This window comes from Dendronephthya gigantea, unplaced genomic scaffold (genome assembly GCF_004324835.1).
Source record: "Dendronephthya gigantea isolate DGI-Jeju-01 unplaced genomic scaffold, DenGig_1.0 000001F, whole genome shotgun sequence".
Taxonomy (NCBI): Eukaryota; Metazoa; Cnidaria; class Anthozoa; order Malacalcyonacea; family Nephtheidae; genus Dendronephthya; species Dendronephthya gigantea.
The window spans coordinates 3,898,431-3,925,665 of record NW_021163011.1 but is presented as its reverse complement, the minus strand read 5'-3'; the positions used below and the strand labels follow the sequence as shown (position 1 = coordinate 3,925,665).

Below are 27,235 nucleotides of genomic sequence, written 5' to 3'. Positions count from 1 at the left end.
GGTCTTGACCAGAAAAAGATGATGCAATTTAGGCTAGAGTTTGAGAATCCAATAGCGACCGACCATGACTGAAGAACACGAAACAGTAAAATATCAAGACGACCAGAGTACGCCGAAACAACAACAATGGGGAAAGAACAAAATACAAATGCGAGTAGGACAAGAAAACACGACTTAGCTAGCTTCATTTCTTTCAAGAAATATCTTTTGTTTTTTGAATTTGCTAAAATCCCTGGGGGCGTACCATCACCTGGCCTGTTTTCCAATCGAAATCTTTTCCTGGTTTCCAGAAATATTCTTGTATATAAGAAAGCTTGAAAAGCCAGAGACACGGATAGATTTCCTGTGACTAGGATATAATACGCCTCCCGATATATCAGCACGAAAACGAAACATATCAGAACCACACCACAATGGCAGCACATTGATATCAGAAGAAATCTCCTTGCGCTTCGAGTGCGATGAAAGAATGGATGTAAAACTGCCAAGTATCTCTCTAAACTCAGCGTACATAATGTAGCAGGCGACAAGCTTAGCGGGAGCAAAGCAAATAGCCAAACAAAAAAATTTACAACGCATTTTGCAGTTCCCAAAACTTCACTTGCCTGAATGTACATGTACAAGGGTGCGGACACAAATACGATACACAAATCAACCGCGGACTGTACGAGGATAAGTTGGTAACAAACCTTTTCTTTCAGTTGAGAACATTTTAAAATAGTCGAAATAGATACAGAATTCAATACCACGGCAGAAATTATTAATATGACAGTCACGAAACACACAATAACTTGACTGATGACATATGAATTCGAGGGAAACTGAATGATACTTTCTGATGTGCCGTGAGGAACGAAACATTTTTCAATGTATTTAGTATCCATCATCGTTGTTAAATTCATAGCTAGGAGATATACCAGTTGGATCTTTCTTACAAAGAACGAATTATATAATGATCAGAAAGAGCAATTAGCCTAACGAAACGCAGGTGCTTTTATCCACGAAAATGATTCGTCATTGACATTTTAAGTTCATTAAAATTCAGTGCAATTAATAAACAATAAAAAATCATTAAGAAAACGTTATATTGCATGATTGTTTTCCTATCCACTCACTTTAGGGGGATCAACATAGTACAGTGTCTGCGCATTAGCAGCGCTCGTAACAATGGCTAACCTGAACACAGACCTACGTTACTTGCCCCACAAGTTACTTGCATGTAACTGCATGTGTTCTCATTGAAGGATAAGTTTGGCAATAGAAACACACAAAGAACTTTGAATGTAAATGAACTTTGAATCTGAAACTCTCTGAGACCTTTCCATCTACTACATTCATCCTTACGTGATATCATTTCCCACAGCTATACTTTTACACAAGAGACAGTTTGATCTAAACGAATTAAAACAATTGAATTGCTCAATATTCACTCTGGAGTGCAAATTATGAAGTATAAATCAATATTTATCTCGTGCATCGTTTTCGATTCCTAGTATTAGTTTGGTAAAAAGCTATAGTTAATTGTGCAAGTCATTGTTTTATATTGTACATTTTAAAATTGCTGATTTCCATTGTTATAACATAGTAGGGTTAGGAGAATTTCATAGCATGATTATAAATTTTATAATAATAATAAATATTGTAACAAAATGTATAAAACTTGCGTGATCGTGTGACTTCACCTACGTACTCAATAATTACAATGCTATACAATCTACGAGTTGTTTAAGAGTTACTCAGTCTCTACATTATTTGGCTTAGATAAAGTCCTGGGAGGTTTCTTGACACGTGGTGCTACAGGCGGACTGTATTTCCGCCCCTGTTGAGTAAGACCTGGTGACGAAGACCGCAGTGAAGGAAATGTTTCTTGTTGTTTTGATGGGACTGTACTATCCCTGTGGTGTGCCTTTGGAGGTAGCATCGGAGGATCTTTTTGCGAAGCATTTTGGGATACTACAGTGTTTGGAACGGCATTTGCTATATTGTCATAAGTTGTATTTAAAGTATGCCCACCCGATAGACGCCTAGGTACGTGGTGTTTATACACATTTGATGTACCGTTCGCCTGATCTGTTTGACCTGGAAAATCTCTAAGGTGTGGTTTGTCGTAATTAACATCGGGCGTTTTGCGTAAAACGACATTATCGTATGCAGTAACCGCGTCTGGATGGCTCAACTCCAAGCCTAAATTCCATTCATTGCCATCACTTGCGCCATCCTTTCTGTCAGAATGGTTAGTTCGACTCGGTAAGGCTAAGACGTCATACGGATCTGGTTCGTAAGCGTCCGTGTTGAGATGAGGTGAATTATGTTGTGGTAGAGTAATTCCTCCATCTAAGTTAGCATACCGATGTTTTTTATTTCCCTCGATTTTCTGTCCATTTTGCGCATGACTCGATGAGGTCCTTGGTGTGAATTTGACAGTGTTATAAGTATTCTCCCGTGAAGTAGAGCGAAGGGCAACATTGGGAGGTATGGCTAAAAAATCGTAACCATCCTGTGAACGAGAATCAAGTCTTGTCGTCTTTTTCCGAGGAAATAATGGAGGAGGAGTTTCCTCGTCACGAATGTTCATATTATCATTACTGTCCTTCTTCATTTTCTGCTTTTCATCCATTAATTTACCTGAAAACAGGTTTTCCTCACTATGTGTACCCTGGGATGCATCGCCTTTCTCTCCTAAAGGAGAATCACCAATTTTATCCAGATCATCCATTGACCTTGACTGGAGTTTTGAAAAACCTTTTGATATGCGATATGATCCCTCCGAAGATAATTCAAATATATTTGATTGTCTTTTCCTTTGTGCAGTCGAAATAACGATAGATCGCTTCTTTGGTGGAATTCTTGGCGACACAGAAACAGGTTTGCTCTATCAAAGTGAACAAATTACATCAGCTAGCTCTATCACAGGAAACAATATATCAATTCTGCCTTTCTTGTTGTAAATATTTAGCTGTATAATATCAGTCTTACATATAATTCGCTTCGACCTTACGAAATTGATTCAAATACCTTTATTTCTGGTGAGGGTGTTCGAGAAAGTTCACGACGATCAATCTTCAATGATGGCGCTGCAGCATCGTTTAATGCTAGCTCTGATTCATCTAATTCATTAATTTCATTTAATGATGTTGCACTCAGAGAAGAACTAGCCGAAACTCGATTCTTAGCTGGCGACCCACTGTCTTCGTTCCATTGTTTTCCTGTTCGTAGTTTCTGCGGAAGTTTAGGCCTAAAGGGAATGCAGTGATATGCAGAATTGTCGAAATTACAGAATTCTATTCAACAAAATTTCAAATACTCTACCTGGTTTCATCCATACTACGAAGATCCGGTACGGACGCAGATTGACTCACTCCTTGCATCTCCGATATTGATAAAAGACTTGAACTCTGTTTCAACATCACCTCAGATATCGCTGATTGTCTACTAGGACCATCTGTCTCTGAGCTGAAGACTGACAGTATTGGCTTCCGACTTGAAAACAGCAACGAAAGCTAAAAATAAATATTAGTCTAAATCAATATTCACTCCAAGAATTATTAACAAATTTCTGAACAAAATAACGTACTTTCCTCAAAGTTCCTGTGTCTGAAGAATCTGTTGTTGTACGTTTATCTAAGGATGTTGTACTTTCACTGAAAGATGGAATGAACAAAAGTTTAATATCCACTTTATTCACTACATTTTAATTTCTCTCGTGTCGCTGATCATCGAATTAATTCTTATTACCTGGGTGAAACACTGGGCGGCAGACTCCATTTTCTTTGAATTAACACATACTAAAATTTGAAAATAACGTCTCAAAACAGTAACACACTGACACTGTCAGAAAATCATATTACTACGCTTTCAACAAAATCATATCACTACACTTTGAACGAAACGAAAATGGAACACATACCTGCTGAGTATCTCCAGGTAAATTGTTTAGCATGTCGTTGTACTGACGTAACATACTTTCGTGTAGTGGCCTTAGATCCGGTGAAATTCTGGATTCATGTAAAATCATGCCACGTCGCAGCACACCAGCCTAAAATATAAATAAATATAGAAATAATATTCATAATATCTATAATTTAGTACCTTGGATCCGGTGAAAACGGTGGAATATTCATGAGTATTTATACGTACTTGTTTAAGTAATGCTTTTTCCAAATGATCGACTTCGGTTTTACGTTGAGGATTGGTTCTTGTATAGTCGGGCGTGAAAAATGCCTACAGAGTAAATAGCTGCTACTTTAAATAGGAACTATGTACAAGAGGGCTTTGTCATGGCACAGTGAAGTATAAAGACTTCAAGGATGAGTGGTGTAAGTTAGGCGATGATTACACCAAGCCAGGCCAGGATTAATCTTGCTTTCTGGATGAGGTGGAATGGGAGAGACTTGCGAGTATATATATAACCTCTCTAACAAAGAAAGCCTTCTGAAAATGTCAAAACATTGAGAAGGTTTCTTGTACATTTCATTTAGGTAGCCCATACATCGAAGTGACTGCGGGTTACCATTCTAGCCGAACCCACGATTCGTTTCGAAAGGTATGTCCAAGACTAACTACCATACTTAACTACTACAAACGACACTATCACATGTTTTACTGTATAGTTTTATTTAACGTAAAAAAAAAAGTAAAAAACTTAGGTTATTGTTAACTATCCTCACCCTTTGATAATTGGAAACTCCTCCATTGACGGCAGCATCAATCACCCCTTTAAGTTGCATACTTAATGGATTAATATTACTCTTTTTGTCTTCTTGAATTTCGTCGACACTGCGTTGTAGTTCACGAGTTTTCGACGTTACTGTGTTTATTGCATTCTCTATTGGACTAAGTTCTCTCTAAACAGGGAAAGTGTTGTGTATTTTTTCAATTACTTGCAACATATTTTTTTCTGATACAAAAATCAGTTATTAGTCAGTAATTCTTGCATCAGTAATTCTTGCAATTATTAGCTAAATAAAAACTTTGCCAGGAGTATCGTGATGACGATCCTCCTTAATTTATCGACAAAATATATACTTACTCGTTTGGACGAGATAACAGGGAACCATGGAAGTATGCCAGGGAGACGTGCTTCAATTGTTAACGTCGTGATTTCACACCATAGGGTCTACAATAAACCACAATGAACCATGACATGATTTGAACATTAGTACCAAATGAAATGATAGCTCGCATGCATGCCGCCTGTTAACTTCTGTAAAATTTTCATACCTTGCGTTATTATAACAGCGCGAGTGTGTAATATACATGATTATTGCTTGTCTCAAAAGTAGTATATAACACGAATGACAGGTTTTTTCAAGACGTCACACATAATGGTCTTAAGATATTTGAACGTGTGAGGACGAAAACAATGAGTGACTTGAAATGAAATGTTGAAAGTGAGCACAGGGTTTTAGGAATATTAAAATTTATATCCTTACCGCAAACTCATTTGATTTATCAATTTGTTCGCCTTTGTGAAATGGCCGTGCCAGCGTAAACGTATCAACCCAGTTCACATCATAATAACTATAACACAATGGAAAAAATATCAATGAGGAAAATACCTCCTTTTTCTTTCTCCTATTTCTAACCAGAAAATACCTTCCATAACGCCGTTTTGCAATTTAAACTACACTGAAACACTGAATTGTGCTGGTGCGGGTTAGGATACCATTGTTTGCCGTCGCGTGCTAGTAAATTGAGTGTACTGTAAACGGGCTCATTACTCGAATATGCATGTGTATATAGTTCTTATTATGATAAATTGATCTGGACAACGCTCATTATAAACAATACAATGCTTGATGTACCATGCAGGTCCTGATGAGGTTGCCTCCCAATTCTTGGGTCTTTATGTTTGTCTTGAATGTTAGAAAAATTACCTGCTTATTCTGTAGTTAACATAATTGGGAATGGACTGAATGGAATGTCCACTTAAAATGGGTTCAACTTTGCAGCATTGAATATCTATATACACAAGTTAAAGTTTCTCGAACAAGTTAAAGTGAGAAGCATATATAGTGTCTGTATAACGCATTTCCCCCACACAACTAGAAGATCCGCTAGCGAAATATTTGCACCTAAAAATTTTGTACAAGATTGTAAAGAAAACTCTACATCCTAAAATAAAAGCGCGACTTTGGTTTCCTTTCATACATGGTTTGAGTATAGAGTAAATAATCCGCAAAACTTTATATCACTGCAAATCTTCGCTCAAATCAGAGGATACACTGCTTGTTTGATAGCATCAGCTCTTCATCTAGAGGATTGTTGTGTCGTAACACCTGAATAATCAAATTCATATATGCATGGGTATATTATAGGATTGTAGATTTCTAAAGGAGCGAAAAATAGTTAAGCTGCAAGATACTACAGTCCAGATAACATTACCTCAGCATCAGGATATTCACTTTGAATACGAAAACAAAATTCGCCAATCTTCTCCACAGGTCTCCCTCGATATACAAACTGCTTATTCTAAACAAGTAAATATTTATTGAAGTAAATATAAAGCTCTTCTAAGAGTTTCAAGACTACATACACCTTTTATAAGGCCCGTTTATAAATGCAATTTTCTTTCTTGCTAAATGTGAGCGAATGAAGAGGTTTACGTATGTGCGAATAAGGGCGCTTATACATCAGATCATTCATACCTGTCCACCAGCTCGTTCATATCTATCGAAATAAAATCGCACCGAAAATCGCAGCAAAGTATGAACCCCCCGGGAGTTTCACCACTGCATGTGATTGGCTATCGTTCACATGTCAGATAAATCAAATCACCGAAATCAGGCTAGTTTTACGTATACCATGCAGCATAGCACACTTACTTGAAGAAATGAAGGAAAACCTTTTCCATAGAACCCAACTCTAAAATAACTAGGTTCAACTCTATGAGTGTTTACAATGTTTTCATAGAATTCCGCTTGACGTTGCTATCAAAAGAGAGAACAATTAGGCATTACACACGTGAAAGATCTTGCACAAGCCCTTGTAACTAACGTCATAGGGGTGGTTATATTAACAATTCTTTGCAATTTCGTTTGTTGTTTTAGCCGTTGTATAGTTTACGAGTCTACTTTTTTAATATACCGTCATATTGCAAAAGCCTAATACGAACTTGAATGCATGCATGCATATAGCCTATACGTGTTGTAAGTTGGAAAAATGCAAGTTTTATATAGGTATATTTCATACCAACATGTCCTTGATCTTTATGAAGTCGAATGTCTCATTTTCATACTCGTGAATAAGAGTTTTACAAATTCGGATAGCACTTTCCCACAACTATATAGAGGCACAACAAGAAATTAAAAAGGCAGATTTATATGCTGGTTGAGTGTAGAGATTCGCATGTGAATGCATAAAGGCAGATGTTTTGATAGGATTGGTTGGCTATATATGACAAGTGGATTTCAAATCTTCAATTGTGGCAATAAATGTACCATTGGCTTTTCCCGAAGCTGCGGTAAACGACTGGTGATAGCGAGGTTCATATTGCATCATGGGGCCGTTTCCGGAAGGTGAACAAAAATTTGGTCATAAAAGGCCAATCTACACTGCGATTACCAATTCTCCACTTAAATTTTAGGCCAATTGAGCCAGATTGGTACCTATAGTATTATCCAAATGGCCCATATCATGGAGGATGCAAAATGTTTCACGTCTAGTTCATTATTACTGGACGTTATACACTACAAAATTATTCAACTATGCAAAATGTTTATGATCTATAGAGTTTAATACAACCGGGCCCAGAACCACAAAAACAAGGTGGTGAAATTCATATTACTTTCTTCAACTACGTTTCATCTCACCTTTCCCCTATCCAAAAGATCAATTGATTTTTTACATAACATCTCTTTTCTCGCACGTTCTGTTTGAGCCGGGAAATCATCTTCTGCAGGCAACGGGTAATCCTCGAACTAAACAAAGATATCTTTAATACACCATGGTTCATATACGTCATGTAAATTACCATGACGCATCATTCTGTGGAGAAATATAGAACTTATCAGCTTTTGGAAGCAAAAACTGCATGTACAGCGTACCTCTAAGCAAGATGCATAGAGATATAGAGCAAAACCAGCTTCGATGTAATTTTCTGCTGAGAGATGAAGTTCGTACAGTTTCCTGACATATCTAAAAGGACATATCATAGATGACGATGAAAGCAAGGAATCTCGGCTTTCGTTTCGAATTTTATAGCTACTCTTTTTTAAAAACAATCAACATTTAATATACAGTAGATAATGATACTAATCAGTATTTAATGCTAGTAATTCATGTAGCGCACCTAAGAAACATTTCCTCTTTGCCTTTTTCCTCATAGTAGTTCTGTTATAAAAAGAAATTTTTCAGTCAGGATGACGAAAGAATTTTTATACGAATTCAAAGAGAACGGACTTCATGATCACATGCAGGAACGCATTATTAAGAATTTCTGTTTGTGTGTGGAGTAGAATGAATGAATCAACATTTTAGGAATAGCATATCATATATTCGTGGTAATATATTTACCAGCAAATTTACAATGCAACCCATCTTCATATCACGATGCTCTTCCCGTGATGAAACGACCTTCCTAAACGCATTGAGACATTCAAAGGTAAATTGTGCAATAAAACTGCTAATTAAATAGTAAATTGAGGTATAATGTGATGTTTAACGAGGGATACCTGTAATCTAGTAGCCTTTCTAAAAGTTGTACGACAGAATTCACAAACAGAACGCCCGGCTCTCTTAATTCCCTGATTCTCGTTACCTTTTCAGTAAGACTGCAATATATATATAGGGTAAAAATATTGAATTGTATTAATTATCACCTCATGTGGAATGGAACCACTACTCTTCACTAGCTTATACTACATTAAGACAAATTTCTGAGGGGAAGACTAGGAAACACCAAACAGGCTTACAAAACGTTGGTGCGACTGCATAGACGGTAACTTCGCTCATTTCTAATGTAGTCCTACACTTGGATCAATAGGAACATGTTTTGAGCGAGACAGGGTAACAAGGTTTGAGGAAGTATTTCTTTGCTACAAAACTACAAAAAAGTAACATTTACATCTTTTCAAACAGTTCCTTATATTCTTTGTCACCCTTGCCATCTCGACTTAAGAAAACGTCCAGTTTGTCAATAAACTCTTCCTCAACCTACAATGTATAATCATAGTTAATGGTGTAATATAAAGAATAGCATATAATAGGTGCGGTATATAATCTTTGAGGTATAGTCTCTTTCAATGTGCATGCAAGTGTTGTGCATTCGCCAATATGCGAATCGATACAGTGGTCAGTGGTAACTGTAGAAAGGCAATTGCGTAGCGTGCGTAGCAAAATGTCGAGAGATATTTTATATTGCGTAGTACAGCTGTTTCTTCGCGTTTCTATGCACTGGCTTAACGTTAGACCGATTTTATTTAGTATTTTTAAAATATACGCCGTGAACATTATCTGATGAATACTGCAGTTTCACGCAAACAGAATTGTCAAAGAGATAAGCTGGGTACTATTGAGCTGGGTACATGCATAAAGTATACCTTAGTAATATTTCCAGAGTTTTTCATTTCTTGGTGCATCATGTCGCAGAATAGCGGTAAGGTTTCTTGCCTTAAAACTAAAATATTTTACATCTTTGAGTAAAACTTGAAAAACATCCAGCTCAGGATCACAAGCTATACCTGCCACTATAATGCATTTTTATGTCTAGTATGTTCTAAAATTCGCAAACCTGGTTCTGATACCAATGTCATTTCTAGAAATGGTGCAATCATTGAGGGAATGAAGTGGCTTTGCAAGTCACCTGATAAGGTAGAAAAGGTAGCAATAATTAGAACCCTAGAAATTACTATGTATCTATCACATTTTAGGATTTAGAGAATACAAAGGCACGTGGTTTTATAGTTTGCTCTTATCTTACCCAGACAATTCCACATTCTGACAAGCTCGTTACCCATCACATGACGCATATCACCATATCTAAGTAAAAGACGAATTGTTGAAATATAACGATAATATAAGATGATTGAGAAATGCATGGGAATTGTTGCAAAAATCTGATCGACTGGCAACATCAGCTCAGCCTGGGGAAATTTTAGCCTCATTTTAAGTTACCCCGATTTAGAGTGAAGTCAGTCAACCGTTGAAACTTAAACATTACTGCATGAGGATCATCGGGAAATGCGTCTATATAATTGTACTTACTTCTCCAAGATCTTTGTTCTTTTCGCCTCCGAATATTTTTGGACATCTAAGATTTCGTGAGAAACAAACGATATGGCCAAATGGAAATACGTGCTCCAGAGCTAAAGAAAGAAATGATTGCGAGATGATTACACCAGATTTTGAGGATCAACACGAACCAAGATCCGATTTTAAAATACATCTTTGATGAAGTATAGTTGCATGTTAAACAATCTCCGGCAAGAAACTTTCAGCAATTTTATACCAGAATCGGGCTCAAGTATAATGACGACGTTAAACAATTGTGATTAAACCCAACTGAGACACCTAGTATCCTCAACTCTTAAGTCTTTATATTGTCGTCTACCACATTAATCCTTGTGTAATAACCCTAACAATCTCAAATGAAATATATACCTGATAGTCGAAAGCGTCCTCTAGAAGGAAGTTGTCGGTTAAAGCTTGAGAAAAATTCTGTACAGCACCAAGAATTACACTAAAATAAAGCAGAAAGGATCTCATTCCAATACAAATCGATACAGAGAACACAGAGTTTGAAAGCATAAAAATTATCTTACTAATTTCCTTCGATCTTCATAACAAACCAATCATCAGCGTAAATATTCCTTTGCAAAAGATTTGTGAAGACACCAAAAGCTTTATTCAAAAAATCCTTGAAGAGAGGATTAATGAATTGATTATAATTTATTTATAAAGTAATTGATATCGAAGCAAACACTAAGACAAAATATATATCAGAAGGTTTGTAGAGACATCAACTTTGAAAAAGAAGCGTTTTTCTTTATACCACAGTTACGATTCCTGCATGGACATAATTACCCGTAAATCTTTTTGGTTCTCAAAAGATTTCATGTAACTTTGATAATTATCTTCATTCATCATCTTCAATAAGGTGTAGAGAATGGCGACATACTTCCCCTATAAGACAACGTGTATAAATCTTTGCTTTTGGCATAAATAATTTATTAACACAGCGCAATATGTTAGTATAGGTTACATGCATTTGCCGCGAAACCGGCTATTCTTTCAATATCTCAATACTCGGTATGAAGATACGTAAAAAACTCCTTACAGCGCGAGGGCTTGTTCTATCGACAGTAACCACAGCTTGGAAAACTACTTCAAGTAACGATCCGGAAATCTCTTCAATTTCACTGTGTACCGAACCCTGAAGGTAGAAATTGGCCATTCACCCAAAAGTAAATACAATATTATTTATCATACTTATATATCATGGCCATCATATTATATAAAGTTTTCGATAACACGTACATTCTTCACTTTGCTTAAACAAGACAAAAAATTTCCCAGTATATCAGCACACGTTTTCAATTCATTCTTTTGAAGTAATTGTTGATGAAGACAATTTAAAACCAATGGCATTAATGTTACACGCGAGCCTAAAACATGTTCAAAAACGATCAAAATATTTCAATTACATTCATTTAGCACTTGCATGACAATCTGAGACGGCAACATAACGCAAAAGGGTGTAAAATAATAATTATGGTTCATTACAATACATGCATCTTTTAATTAACTATATACGTATAGTTAATTTCAATCTCACAATTTCATTCACAATTTCATTGTTTCCACTCTTAAAAGAAGTTGATTGTAAGTTATACTCTATAATAAGCTATGTTCGAAGATGCAAATCATCATTCTTCAACAAATGCACGAAAAAGAATTTTCAATATGAACGTTAAATGTGAAGCTAAGCTATAACTGAAAAACGAGGCTGCATCTTTGAACATAGCTTACTAGAGTAAAACTTACAATCCATTTCATTCGAGGTGGCTCTAAGTTCAAAACAATGGAATTTTGACGGAATGGAATTGACAATGGAATTGTGATATATTTTGCACGAACATCAACGTACTTTCGTTATGAAACAAAGGACTAGTTGTAATCAATCCATCCAAGAAATTCAGTTTGTCGGTGATTAACGAGCTAGACCGTGCACTGCAGAACAAATCTTTCAAAATCTCACTGCAAACGAAAATGTACGTTATCAACATATCCAGATGAATTTAAAGGTTTGATGTTAAATATAGCATATACAGATTCATTTTTTTTTAAACTCCAACGCAGTGCCTTTGTTAATGTGAAGGATGTTCGTTATTATAAACATACACATCTAACTTACGCTAGTTCATCGTCTGTAAAAACAGTTGATAGATCTTGGTAAACTTTCGGTAGGTTGAGAAGAATGGCACTCTAAATTAAAAAAAAAAGTTTATAAGTGCAAAAAGTAGACAATTTTCATATTAGAAGCCTTACATCATTTAAGTTATTCGATTGCAAATATAAAATTCTCAGACATGCATGCAGTTGTAGATATAAAAAGGTTTTATACCTGTGCACCACGCCAACCATCTCCAATTTTCTCCATCACTTTATTGAGCACCACAAAAAACTCACGCACTGATCCCTTGAACTCGAAGTTACTTTTCTCAGGATGCGTTCTAAAATAATAGCTTAATGATTCTTAAATCGCTTTTTGTGTTAAATCGAGTTCTATATCCGGCCATAATTAAGAGTTACCTCCGTAAAAATTACACAGGGCATGCATAAGCCATGTATATATATACTGTACCTTATATTTAGAGCCCAAGACTGCATCACAAATTTTATAATATAATGTAGGGCCTAATAAGAAAATCATTAAATACCTGTGATTTACTGACGAATACCGGTAAAATGGCAAAAATATTTAAAATAGGATTTAAGATAGGATAGTTCTGTGGGTAATATGGGTTAATCATGGTTCTTATGGGCTAGTCTATGATTTAAAATGGCGATACTGTGGTTAATTTTGGTTGGTCTAATGTTAATGTGAGCTATATATAGTTCTTTAGACTTGATTTGAGGTTAAAGTGTTTATGATCTTCATTCATACAAAACCAACCTTGGCAACCTTGACGACGTCTGATTCATATTTACTCTTCTCTTTTGACATGACCTTTTTGAACAAGACAACAATATGTCTAGAAATGCAATCGAAAAGATTTAATGATTTAATAGTCGAATTACATGATCAGTCAAACTACATGATCGGTGAAAATGCAATAAGACTAGTCTCAGTGGTTGAATGTGCTCAGAGATTCTGGATTAAGTTTCTAATGCAGCTGTATACTCTCCAGCATAAACTCCATTACAAAAACTCGTATACCTGTGTGCGAGTGCAGCGCTAAAGTGCTGGCTGATATACGTATTCAATACTGCTTGGAATTGTTGATATTTGCTGTCCAGTAGTAAATTAATAATGAAAATCTAAAAAGAAGTTAATACACCGCGGTTAATTTGCAATTAATATTTATAGTGTATGATCGAACCAGTGTTGGCAGAAGACATGCTGTTCATTATATAAATATTATCGTTGATATAATCTGTAGAGCCCTACTATAGTCTGTTATAATATATAGTAACCACATCTAACCTATAGAACAATTTTACTTAATTATAAATATAGATAAAGAACCGTACCAAATTTTTAAATACAGATAAGCCAGATTTTTCAATGTCTTCGTTTAGTATTGCAAATAATGCATCAAGAATGTCTTGAAGAAACTAAAAAATACGACAACGTCATAAAAGGTATAAAAAAATTCAATCGCAAGGATTAATAAAAGGTGAAAAATCTAATGTTTAAAACGAAGAAAACTGTCATTTACGTCTGTGGATAACATAAATACATCGCCAAGCTTCTACAATTATTTAATACCAATTCCGGCTAATAACGGCGTCACTTTTGTGCTAAACTGGTTGAAAACTAACGATTTCCCCTTTCTTTTTCGTAAGCTGTGACGCAAAAATTGAACCCTTGGAATGTACAGATATTTCTCATATATTCGATAGCCTTATATCTATACTTTCGTTCATATAAAGTATACATACTTTCATTATTTCATCACCACGAACTCTGACAAGGGAATCTAAAACTTCAGAGATTTTATGCTTGTGTTGTCTCCATCTCAACAGGCCCACCAAGTCAACTAGTGAAATCAAAAGAGTGATTCATAAAACCGAATACATCAGTGCATATGTTTGTTACGTCGTTTAACCTACGGTTTTGAGTGATTTTTGTCGAGCATGTCAAAGTGGACACAAAAAATGTTTCTTTTGTGCTTCTCGCAGAATGATTTAAGCTATCTTGATTCTTCACCCAGGAAAGGTCAGCAACGGATGAAGGATATGCCAGATACTTCACAGGGTTCTTAGAATCCAAAGCACTTGGCTATAAAAACACAAAATATTTTAATTCAAATGAGTCACGAATTATCCCTGATATGCATCGCTACAGAGCTACAACTGACAAATTACTATGGACATTTAATTAACACGTTAATAACCGATAGTGAAATTGTAAACATAACACAAAATAACTAGGTTAGGACTAAAAATTGATATCATTTTAAAACGAGTTCCTTTTCAGGACGACTTGCATAAAAAATTAGATGAATAGTTTAGAATAGAATATTTTTAATAAAGTTAAGCAGTATTCTGTCCTGCATGAGTATTTTTGCAGCGAGGTCGCATAAGACCTATCAGTTACAATTCTGTAACAATAAATTGTCATTTTTTTACCACTGCAGCATTTGAATTTAACGACAAAGTTACCTTATAGAAAATTAACTGATGAATGCCATTTAATATTGTTGTGCCATCATCTCTCAAAGGTCTCAAAAAGGCAAACCCAAAAACCTTTTTGCCTGTGAATATAAATAGCATACGCAACCAGTTAGCTAATTCCAGTATATAACAAACATAAATTTATATAAAACAGACATAGTTTCTCAAAATACTACATACCATGTGACGTTGTAGAACAATGTTTAAGTACAAACAACACGTGAGAATCTTGAAACTTGTCTATTGGAATATTCAACTAAATGGAGAATATATATAAATAGAGCGTTAAAAATAAATCTACGATATATGAGCAATGTTAAACCAACTAACGAAAAATATACAATTTGAATTTGAATTGACTGATATGACGTGTGTCCGGCAGTACCGTGTACCTGGGGACACTGGAGTATAAAATAGACAGTTTTCAGAAAGGTACTTCAAATTTGCGGGAAAGACGATCCAGCCGAAGAGAGGGCTTGGAAGAAGGAACATGACGTGACAGTATATTCAGAATATTAAACTTACTTTAAACGTCTCGTTCCAATTGGGATTATTACTGTGATACAGAATCAATGAATTATATTCATTGGATCCTCTTGACCCTGATCCGGCGTGCACACAATTCTAGAAAGAGAAGATGTACAATATTTTATTTAGTATTAGTCTAAGATAAAAGTCACGTTTCTATGTGTAAAACACTGCTCTTTAAACGCCCTGGGGCGTTTATTCGAGTAGATACACATACACATATCGAAGTAATATACCTCAACAACCGTCCCATTGGTCAATAATACAGACACAGTTACTTCTATATTTCTGCCGGCCGCCTTTCCTCCTGATGAAAAGCAATAGAATACAATAGAGCAGTTGAATTAATAAGTATTCGAATAAATGCAGTCTAAAAACTCATGCTTTATGTATAATATGATTTCAAAAATTTCGATTTCAATCTTAAATATTCATACATGTAAATATAACAGTACATCGTACAATTAATTTTCTCCACTACCTTTTTCAAACTCTCCTTTGTTCAACGTGATAAATACATCATTTCTAATGTCACCTTCGAGAGTCATATAACATATTATTAGGGAATACACAGTGCATTAAATATAACGAGTTCAGTTTTCTTATATACTAAGTGTTATCTATACCTGGTAATATTACTTCTGGAAATCCTAATTTCCGTGTAATACAAATGTCTGCTGGCATCCAAAGAGGATTTGCACTAATAATCTGGATAAGAATGCAATTAGAAGGTAATTGGTGGAAACTCGCTTTCGTTTCGCTGGTTTTGGGTAGTCCTTAAGACGAACTTCATGAAGGCCCTTAAACCTACTTCAAGTTCTATTGACTCTCCGTGATAGGCGTATTTTGAAAACGTTTACAGATGAATGAAAACCTTCGCAGAGAGCGAAAAGGAGCTTTACGATAGTTGAAACAACAAAACTTTTAGGAAAAATAGTCGAAACTCCTATATATTTTCAGTATCTCTATAAATATCTTGAGATTATAAGAGCACGAGTTTAAGTGGAAATCTTACACGATCTCGATCCCCATTGAACACTTTTAATGAAACACTCATACCTAAAAACAGTCATGACAAATAGCGTTTATTAATATCTATATATATAATTATATTTTTAGTACATACAGACATACTATATACAAGTGTCATTGAAACGATCATGGCAATCGCCAGTCTCGTGCAAGGTCTAAGAACCGCACGGATCATGTGAACAACCACTAAAAGCAACCTATGCAGTAGGATTTAAACTACATACCCAGTCCGTCAGTAGCAGATGTTGAACTTTTGTTGACAAATTTACGAATTAATTCTTCGTGCATATTATGGAAGTTTGCTTCGTTGGTACAACTACATAACAATGTATAGGGAACAAAATTGTCGTAGAGAGATAAAATGGTGTGCAGTACATTTACGTAAATGTATCTACTCTGTTTGAACATACAAAGAGACACTTAGAGGTAGAGTAAATATGCGTTATGCAGCGGTTCATTTTCATAAATGACTTGACTCTATAGGTACTGAACATAAATATCGCTGGAAAACTCTTCGACACAACTTACGGGAAGAGAGAAACAAAAAAGGGTCTGTCTTCTCCAAAAAAGTCGTCTTCAAGAGCTATGTGTTCTTGTACATTTAACACTGAAATATTAATTGATCACAACTATTAGCACATGCACAAGCAATGATAAAAAAAGATTTAAAACTTGACTGTAACTAAAAATAATTCTTTGCAAGGTGTCGTGTACCTCCGCAGGCAAATGGTCGTCGACAGTTTGGAGAGTTTTTTCTCCTAGGTGATTCACTATGCATCTGCCCTGAATTAGAAAAAAAATTAACATGCACATGGTTTAAATGAAACAATTGGCGTGTTCAAAAATCAAAAATAGAAGATAACTCCATTATCATTCACGAAGTGGATAGAGTTTATAAGTGGGAAATATTGCTAATTGTACTGAACCTTCTCCTGGCTAAAACCAGGAGCTTTGCGAACGTCAAACAACAAGTTTATACCTGTTCTAATAACATGGCAAACAATAAATAAATCTGTCGCAAATGTTTTTCTTCCAAGATCCTATAAAAACCAAGTTAAAAGAAAGATCCTATAAACATTTTATACGCATTCACTTATATCTTTAAGACTTTATTGCATGTATTTATTAACTTTTATATGGAGTTTATGCATGTATATATAAAATATATGTCAGTCAGGCACCTACCGTAAAAAGGGTTTTTGTTTTTTCAGAGCTAAGAGTCTCAGCAACATCTGGGAGAGCCTCCTTGTCCAAGTACATCATAAATCTCTCACTATATAATTGCATAAAAAATACTGAATAAACTATGCTGACAAAAATCTTCCATATTGGAAGATATGTTCTGCGTTGGTTGTCGACGACGCTAATTTTTTCTCAGTAGACAGTCGGGCACTGTCATCTTTGATGGTTGGGCACATCTTCGATGGACGGGCACACTTTGATTTCCACCGATAAATAACATTAAACTATTGGGCTTAATTTCCAGCGATGCATAGCAGCCCGGTGGTCAAGGGGTTTGTTCTTGTGCGGAATGCCTGGGTTCGAATAGTGGCTGGTATACCGGTTTGCTTTCCAAATTCTTTTATACGATTTTTCGTATCTTTTGATATTTGCAAACTCCGAAATTGAACCAGTGACAATACCTTTTGGTTATAGTTCTTTGGGTTATTTGCAATTGTGGATCTGGTGTATTTTCTCAGTGTATTTGTCGTTATAATAAGAGTGTAAGCGTTCGGCGGATGGATGTCAAAGCTGTACCCGACTATCAAGGTGTGCCTGACTGTCTACGGAAAAAATTGCGCCGACAACGCTCAGCTTTGTGCATATGGATACTCTGTATTACGCAGATTTTATTGCCTTGTCCCTTAAATTCAGGTCAAAGGCACAAAATATTTCTTTATAACATTGGTTGACTCCATGAAAAGACAATTTTGGGAAAACTAAATTAAAGACAATTTGAACTGGAATATTACCTTACAAACTTTTCCCCTTCACCATCATATAGAGAAAAATAAACTTCTAAATTATCTTCAGTGTTACAAAGAAATGTCTTCACTGACAATAGCAAATGACGGTGGGCTTTCACGATAGACCGTGATGATCTGGGCATGGATGCCTCCTTTTCCTACAATTACGAATTGCATGTTATATATATATATCCATATTATATATATGCACCCTTATAAGGAACATTTCAAAAGATAATATATAATTGTAATTGAATACATAAACTTATGTCGAAGTCGTCATTGGACATTTAGCACGATACTGCCCTTGCAAATGATGTCCAAAAACAAGGCATGGCGAGATGCGAATGTGCATATACACTACGAAGATATGATGATTTACGAAGACACTTTGTGCCCTTATCTCCAAAATCTAGTTCGGCAGAATATAGCGCAAACAACCTGATCGAACATTATACACATAATGTGTGCTCCCGCGGGAAATAGTGAGTTTTGCTTTTCCAAGAATCTGAAACATTGAGACTCGAGGGAAAACAAAATTCCCCAGGTAGTGTACATTAAATGCTTTGTTATTTAGGAACAAAAACATACATGTTACACGACAATCTCATTTAAAAAAATACTTTGTTATGACAATATGCGGGCAACAATTTTTCACTTGTTTCCCTGGCGAGAAACATTGCATTTATTTAAAATCATGTGATTACGAATGAACCAATCATATTTAAAATACACAGCACCTATATAACAATTGCATTTAATCCACCATTATATAACCACTTTACGTTTATTTCACACTAAAGTTTAAAACACTTCCAACACACTTACAATCAATTTACTTTCCTTTAAACTTTGTACGTGCTAAAAATTGTAAGAGTACAGAATGCAAAAAATATTCGTTTCCAATCCCAAACATGGATAAAACTAGTTGTAATGTGCTAACGCGTGACAGTTGAGGTAAACAGTAGCTACGTAAATGTCTTGGGTAGATCGAGAATTACTGTATGTAAATACTTACAATTTTGTACAATTCAACAACACTTGTTTGGTCAACATCAGCCGCCACTCCATTTATCCGAGGTACAAGATCCAATTGCATTTGACTAAATTCAATTACAAACTACTAAATTCGTATGCGTAGACTATACTCTAATTATTTTTTCGCAAAATCACCGATAAATTTATATACAGCAGAGCAACATGCAGATGGTTCGTCTATCTCACAGAATGTGGGGTTGTTTGCGTGAAATAAATTCCCGTGCAATGAAGCGTGATTATATTGTACCTGTTCCAAAAGTCTATCTTTGATGTCATCTCTGCTTTTAACTCAACAATCAACGCCTAAAGGAAACCATATACGTGTAAAGTAGGGTAATCCTGTTATAAGATAGAGCTTTAAAAACAGTGACTAGGAACACGAAATTCGACATTCTAGGGTAAATGGCTTGAGACAGGGATTAGTGAAATCCATGATTGCGAAAATTAACTGATATGCTACTGTATTATGCAAAAACCGAAGTGTTGGTGACCATGCAATAATGGTGATTGCTAAAACGTCCTGATATAATGATATTTACGTAAAATTTGAATTGCAAAATTTCACTGCGAAATTTGAATTGCAGTCTTATAAACTCCGAAAAAAATCACAATACAAACCTGAGTTAGGACACCAGACAAAATCTTCAACCGCAGATTTATTAGATGATCCATGATTTTCTTCATCTCCAGAAACTTTGACCGGCAATTTCTCTGCATTTTCAAATAATTTCGTAATAACCTAATAGCATTTTTTTATAGTGAAAAAATTCACGTCAGTGTTTTTTGCACTCTTACCTCAAAAAGTTTCTTCCAAAGCTCCAACCATTCCCGTAGTACAGCGGTCACTTCTTTAATTATTGGATCGCCACTTGGGGTGATTACCTCAAGTGGTGTACTAGAGAAGGGATCAATATGATTAACCATTCATCAAACATGATAGCCTCAACTGAAGTGGTTGTCTTAATGTAAATTAAAGGCTATCGTCTGTATTCTAAAAGCGCACTCATACTCAAACTTATTGAGCGGGAGATCTCAATCACATCGTAACGATTCCATGAGGGTATTTTCACTAGAATAAGACCTTGATTTTCAGTGTTTTACTTTCAATTTTTCCATTTATCAAGAAAAAATGACTAATTATTACATCGTTGCTCATCGATGCACTTTTAGTTATTAGGAAACTTTGTTTGTTCTTCATGCAGGGACGGCTGCTATAGTCTTACCTCAAATTCTCTACGACGCATTCCTTTAACTGTACAAATGAGGCTGGAAAAATTCCCTGTTAAAAGGATGATCCCATTGACGCAATGAAGTATTACCATGTTAATGTCTTAGAGTACTTTTTATGCTGGGTCATAAGTATATCTTGCAACAAAATGTTCTCAAATTGAGATTGATTCTTTCTAATCATGCAGAGTAACGTGCTTCCTGTGGCATTTTGAAGCTTCCATAATGACTATTGTATATAGTCTATGTCTACAGACTGGCTAATATCTCATTTTCGTCACATTCTCACTCGAATGCATTTTTTACTTTCACGCACCTTGACAGCTTTGTTTTTAAGACAGCATCCTCTGTACCACCCTAGGTATAAACAAAATTATAAATGACAAGATTTGTTATACCATTATGAAGTTGTTTAGTAAATATATTTGTAGGTAATTTGTTAGGATAACTCGAATGACCAAAATATTAATTCAGTCAATTTAATAACTAACGAAGATAACGAAGAAAAACAGTTCCCTTTTACACACATAATGAACTAAATGCTTTGTACTGTTATAATACAGCGTTTTAGAGAAACCGTCAGGCAAAATCGTGTAGAATGGCAAGTACCTATCCTGCAGGTATACATGTAATTTGATTTCAGGCAACAGCATGTGCTATATATAGAACTTACAAATACACCGCTAACGCGATTTAACTTGCTAGGTTCTTAAAAATGGAAACCAATTATTATTGAATCCCCATTAGATTAAGGTTCTCTATATGTGATATTTCGCAGAGTTACGAGGCAACTATATGCAACTTTTTGATTGAATATCTTTTCATTTTCGACAAACAAGACAGGCGATCTAAGGCATGATATATAAATACCAAACACAGTTCTGGGAATCATGACTATTTCATGGTTGTGAAATAAACGAAACTGCTTAAGGAGAAATGAACAACCATTCCCAGCACTGAACAGTAGCGTAACCAGCCTGTCGATTTGTCCCGCTATGCTAATATTTCAGTGTTCACTGGCTGTGAAAACAATAGATTTCTAAAGGCACGAATAATTATAATGACTCGAAATTTATAATAGCGGGATAAAATCGTCAGGCTGGCTACGCCACTGGCACACTGAAACATTTTAGGTCTTACGTTAAGATTTGTGATTTTAATCTTCACTATGCAGCCCCCTCATTCAATATCGTTCCCACGCAAATCTGATGTCTGGTTGCCAGGAAACCACAGTTGGAGGGAGGGCAAAAACGATTTTCGAGAATGGTAATGCATGTAAAAGCTTTTAATATAATTACACGAATATTTTTTTCGGGTTTGAGTGGACATGAAGAGAAGAGCGTGCTTAATGTAAGAGGGTGTCATGATCAATGGTTTAGCTGCTTAACAAATGAACTATCTCTTTCGTTATCCTAAGCGCAAAAACTCAAAAATATTAACTGACAAGCGTGTAAAAGTATGTCATTTTTCAGCGTATACGGACAAAATGAGACCCGTAAAAGGGCATAGAAGAGGTCAGAGGCGATTGTAATAAGAAAGGCTGAAAGTTTTATTTCAATTATTGTTCTTCCCGATCAATTACAAAGGTTTTTATTTAATTGTCTGGCGTTTCAGTTTCCTTTTACGGCACGCAAAATTAAACCTTTTGTTATTATTTTGGAAGAATGATAATTACGGTTTTAGCCAGGTTGAAACCATTCAATGAAGGCTGGAAGTTGACATGAATTTCATGTCAGTATTTATATCAATCTGTTTCAATTCGCGACTGACTGTCTTTTGGAGTGCTGGTGGCTGAGTGCTGTGACACTCGATGCAGTTTGCCAAATAGTCCTAAACGTCGTAGACTCTGTTTACATGAATCAAACGACTCGTGTCCATGCAGTTGTCCCATATTAAAGACAACGCTTAAAGCTTATTTTCGTGTCCAAAATAATTGATAAAAGGGAAATGAGGTTGAATGTGTCATAATCAGCTTTATTCCTGTGCTCTATATTTAGCTGAATTATTATGTGCCAATTAAATTTGAAAGGGCTTAAAGAAAGTAAAGCTCAGAAATTGCTATTTTGATGATCTAAGGCTTTCCCTGTTTCAGTATTTGTTTCCATGCATGGATTGAAAAAGTATAATATATTTTTTCCCGTAGCTATTAAATTAAATATCATCACTGACACTGTTTAGTTCTCCGCAACTTGGATCAAAATATTCACAAAAATATCTTCATGCCACAAGATAGCATCAGGCAAACGAGGATAAGAATCCCCCCCACCCTCTCTAAACGTCAATTTGACACTAAGGGTTACGTATTAATATGAACGCATCCCCTAAAAAGGGGAATCCATTTTTGGATGGTCTAGAGTAGGAACAGTATTGTGGCTGGCACCTTTAAATGGACAGGTATATTAAAAAATAATGACAATATAGGTTCAGTGAGACCGTGGTGAGACTGGAGTCATGTTCTTTGTTCCTTGGATGTCTACCAATTGTCTACGAATCCACGAATTGACGACTACCAATAAAGTAAAGCTATTCAGTTTTTAAATATACACCAAATGACGCGTTTACCAAATATGGTCACCAGAACACGAAATAACAAGGGATTACATGCTAAAAACTGATCACTGTTATTAAATATGACTCAATCAGATTGAAGATTAACGGCGTTTGTGTAAACAAATCACAAATGTTTCTGCAATTCCGTATGACCATATTCCGTTTCTTACTTTGTGATTTTGTAAATTACTTCATAAGTTTCGTAGTTGGAGATTTTGAAAGAAAGTTCTGATTAACATGAAGTATCAAGACAATTTAGCTAACGTGGAAATATTACGTAAAGAAATCCAAAGGCAATGGCAATGCAACTCAGGTTCTCTAGCAGAAATCCAAGCTACTATATTTTTGTAATTCCAGAGCAAGGTTCCTTTCAGGGCCCTTTTAGATGCTAAATAAGCAATAGAAAAAATTATGGAATATCTCAATCCACTGGCCTGTTCAGTGTGGCATGGTCAATGTGTTTATACCCTAATACCCAGGGGGGGGGAGAGAATATTGGAGGGCACAGATGTTTCGATGCTTTGAGCCTCCATAGTCCATTCTACATCTTTAAGTAAGCTGTTAGTTTGTACCTAAATTTCTCCTCATTTTATTTTCACAATAAAGGCTGCATCCCTTCTTCTCCAAGTAAACCTTGCCTAATGTCCCCTAAAGCTTACCTGGTTGTAAGAGCAGAGACTACAGAGATGGAGGACTTAGGGGCTTTAGCCAACATTTTTGGCAGGAAAATTCAGGAAATAGCATTAAAGATTTTAAAGAAAATTAAAGTGGCATGGGTTCATGCCTACCAGATGACCCAACAAGACAATGTTGCAATGTCCCAGGTCTGTGCCTAAAATCATCCTTATGTTCTTTTAACATGCTTCATTTCTTTTTTTATGTTCTTTTATAATGTGCGTTTTACATTAATATCATACTGCTAAATTGTAAATTTCATTTGTTAGCAAAAGAGAAAATTAAAAACAATAACAGTGAAATTCTCTGAAACTGAAATCTACATGACACATCTAGCACAAGGGAATATTGTAATGGCCAGGAAGTAGGTTGGGCCTAACTTGTCATTAAAGTTAAAGCGATATCTTGATGTTGATTTTTGGATAAAAAGGTGATTACTTCTTTAATTCAATTGGCAGTTCAACCTTGCTGCACGTTTTTTAATTAGACTAATTAGAGTTAAAGCAAGTGGACTGTAGAAAAAATGTGGTAAATTGCAATGGTTAAGGTAGATTTACACTGTTACACACTACTTTGTCAGCCAAGTAAGAGCAGCAAAAATAGAAATGTACCTTTTATCATCACAAGGAATAATAGTGGAATAATTTCTCAATACTGATATATAAATTGCTAGTAGAGAAAATTATAACTAGACATGAAACATTGGTCTAGAAGCAAAATACAGTGGTGTTTGTCAATCTGGTAAGTTTACAGTATTTAGTGTATACATGGAATGAAATAGTGGCCCTTAGCAATTTGATACTAATATTGATATGGCCCAAGCAAAAAATAACAATATGATGATCAGTCCTGAATGATCTTTGCAGACAGGAAACTACAGTAGATAAGGCTAATGAATGATATTGTGGATAATGTCAACAGTATAAAGGGCTTAGCATATTGCAAGAATTTGTAATCATGTTTAAATTAAGGTATAGAACCAGTTTCAATTATTCTCTCTTTATTATTCTTAAACAGAAAACACAACGTCTCTTTAAATCTGATACATTTTGCTCATATTATCTACGGATTACAATGCAACAGTCGCTTATTAATTAATAAAATACACACGCTTCGTAAAATTAGCCACGCATCCCAATAGACCATTACATAAAGCTTATATTAATGCGAGGAATTTTGTTTATATATTTGCGAAGAATTTATGATAAGAGATCAAAATATTTTATCATTAAATGAAAATATTAGCATAATAACTGGCTTTCTGGAATTACCAAAATACACACGGTAGTGATAACAATGACACAGCACAAGTCACTCGAACTTGAAGTCATTGGACAAAGTAAAATTATCGTAGCCTAATTCAATAATTCCAATCGTGGCTTTAATAATTTGTTACATACCTGCACACCCTTCAAATATCTGAACTGCATCTCCTACATCAAGTTGTAGCCCATGGGTAACATTGCCATCAAAGTTATAGATCGCTGATAAAAAGAATATAAAACTCATGAAGCGAGTCAATTCAATTATAATGCATCCTTTAAGGCGATAAAACGACTGTCAATTGTGAGTGAAATATCGTTACCAATGCCATATTTTGCCCCTTCCGTGTATCTCCAAGTCTCCATATCTCTGTGGCTTTATTTCACAGGTAGCTCAGGCATGAAGACTTTAATAGATCGTTAGAATACACACATTTGCTGTTAAATAAACTGTTTCAAAATTCCGTATTGTAGTGTTATATGTATGAGTCGACTGCTCACATGTTGACATTCACGCCATCTCGCTTTTAACTCACAACACCCCGCCAATATAACGATCGTTATTACATGTAACAAACAAATCGTTGTGTCTCTTTGTTCATAGCGGCTTTCATTTCAAATAACAAATAAAGGCCTCGGACTCAAGGAAGTATTCAAGCAATAAAGATTCTTCGGACTAATATTTACCATATCACAAATTCATTTCACCCCCCAGGCATCAGTATTACAAAGGGTTACCCACCCTGACTTTGATCTAGAGCTATGATACATTTACTATATGGCTCGGAGCTGGAAAGGTAGGATGAAGATGTAGGTAAAGTAAGCTACAACTACAGTGACACGCATATTTTTCAAAGAGGATACTCTTATGGGATATCATCTTGCATCTGTTCTCGTGGATTAGTAATGCATTTCGACAGCTCACCGTGCAGCAGATGTTCCGTTCCGCATCAGGAAAAATTGCAGTCAACTCGTTGCAATCCTACTTGTGTCATCAAAATCCTCGCACAGTGCTAGAATTCGCACAGCGCTGGGTGAAAAATTGCTCCACTGCGCAAAGACTTGGAGCTGTGTAATATGAGACACTTATTGTTAGTAATGCAATCATTCAGTTGATTGACCTCATTTGCATATGTTTGCACACAAAAATATAAGAAATCTTCATCCTGGGCAATTTTATTCAGGGTATCTCATATTGTTTTTATGAATTTTGCTTACATTGCATAATCTTAAAGTCACTTTTTAGACCTACTAATAGCTTTATGATTACATTTTCTGACAAATATTGTCTTGAAGTGTTTGTTGATGGAAAAATAAATACTCATTAAAAATACGTAAGTTGTGGAAACGAATGCGCAGCTGCGCATTAACGTATATTTACACTTGCAGAGACAATAGCATAACCATTCGCATGTTTTTCTCGGCAACGACAAATTCAGTTATGAATGCAGTTGAAGAAAACATGAAAATATCTTGCAGGCGAACCATGTTAGTACTGACTGAAAGTCAGCTTGCCCAAAATTGCGTCAAAAATGCTTGCCCCGAAAAATTCATATGTTACGACGAAAGAGCTACATTATCCAAACTGGTTGACTGCAAAGACAGAGTTGAGAAAAGTGTACAGTACATGCTGTACACAATTATATTAGCAGATAAAGCCTTTTGAAGGCATATTGTGATGATTGTCTAGCTTCTCTGCGGCTTCATGCTATTCAGCCATATTCAAATGATGGTTGAATAGTTTATATTCAAAGTTTCAACGTCTTTTAATTGTATTCAGTTAAAAACATTGGCACTGAGCTGCAGACAATCAGCCACGACACGGGTTTCGTGGGTTTACTCTGACAATCCGAGTTAAATTGTTCAAACAAGTACAATAGCTTTATATATTTTCTCGAAAACTGCCGAAAACATTGAGCAATTTACGGTTAATTACTCAATAGTTAGATCAATTGCTTCAACAATTTTTCAGCAATTCCTTCGTGCGCTGGGTAGCTTCTGAATGTTTTAATTGTGCACAGCAGTCTAAAAACATGAAACGATTTTGCCACCTGATTATGTTCCGCTGAAGATTTTCTGCTAAAAGCAGGGATTACTTTATATTGGGGGATTTGTAAG

The 27,235-nt window shown here is 35.5% G+C and overlaps 1 protein-coding gene and 1 long non-coding RNA gene across 2 annotated transcripts; one reads left to right on the top strand and one right to left on the bottom strand.

Annotated features, from left to right (window-relative positions):
- Positions 1 to 1,096: 1,096 nt before the first annotated feature.
- Positions 1,097 to 26,368, bottom strand: LOC114523498 (dedicator of cytokinesis protein 4-like). Its single transcript, XM_028544445.1, has 61 exons — positions 25,441 to 26,368; positions 25,256 to 25,339; positions 20,947 to 20,987; positions 20,627 to 20,682; positions 20,199 to 20,298; positions 20,022 to 20,114; positions 19,651 to 19,706; positions 19,384 to 19,468; positions 19,194 to 19,226; positions 18,372 to 18,523; positions 17,584 to 17,671; positions 17,378 to 17,438; positions 17,113 to 17,181; positions 16,927 to 17,005; positions 16,623 to 16,714; positions 16,382 to 16,425; positions 15,993 to 16,074; positions 15,848 to 15,901; positions 15,603 to 15,673; positions 15,364 to 15,462; positions 15,019 to 15,094; positions 14,827 to 14,918; positions 14,275 to 14,443; positions 14,104 to 14,201; positions 13,693 to 13,776; positions 13,379 to 13,479; positions 13,115 to 13,193; positions 12,803 to 12,855; positions 12,563 to 12,671; positions 12,353 to 12,423; positions 12,086 to 12,195; positions 11,476 to 11,603; positions 11,276 to 11,371; positions 11,023 to 11,121; positions 10,761 to 10,855; positions 10,600 to 10,678; positions 10,204 to 10,304; positions 9,920 to 9,978; positions 9,731 to 9,802; positions 9,540 to 9,616; positions 9,065 to 9,153; positions 8,673 to 8,771; positions 8,515 to 8,578; positions 8,291 to 8,331; positions 8,046 to 8,136; positions 7,812 to 7,919; positions 7,192 to 7,281; positions 6,825 to 6,929; positions 6,385 to 6,471; positions 6,224 to 6,278; positions 5,877 to 5,961; positions 5,433 to 5,520; positions 5,030 to 5,116; positions 4,668 to 4,844; positions 4,138 to 4,221; positions 3,908 to 4,036; positions 3,736 to 3,785; positions 3,575 to 3,641; positions 3,310 to 3,500; positions 3,016 to 3,235; positions 1,097 to 2,872 (listed from the first exon to the last, which is right to left on the bottom strand). Exons 1-61 carry the CDS (start codon positions 25,481 to 25,483, stop codon positions 1,733 to 1,735), a joined length of 6,477 nt encoding a protein of 2,158 aa, XP_028400246.1. The 5' UTR covers positions 25,484 to 26,368; the 3' UTR covers positions 1,097 to 1,732.
- Positions 23,313 to 24,335, top strand: LOC114523556. Its single transcript, XR_003687033.1, has 3 exons — positions 23,313 to 23,493; positions 23,787 to 24,004; positions 24,125 to 24,335. It is a non-coding gene; the product is annotated as an uncharacterized LOC114523556 (long non-coding RNA).
- Positions 26,369 to 27,235: the final 867 nt, after the last annotated feature.

Excerpts from the sequence above, each read along its gene's own strand:
- LOC114523498 (XM_028544445.1), bottom strand. The coding sequence starts at position 25,483 with ATGGAGACTTGGAGATACACGGAAGGGGCAAAATATGGCATTG. Across the intron at positions 19,227-19,383 it reads TTGTTGAATTGTACAAAATT|CACGTACAAAGTTTAAAGGA; the intron begins GTAAGTATTTAC and ends TACAATTTTTAG. Across the intron at positions 8,579-8,672 it reads GAAAGGCTACTAGATTACAG|GAAGGTCGTTTCATCACGGG; the intron begins GTATCCCTCGTT and ends CAATGCGTTTAG.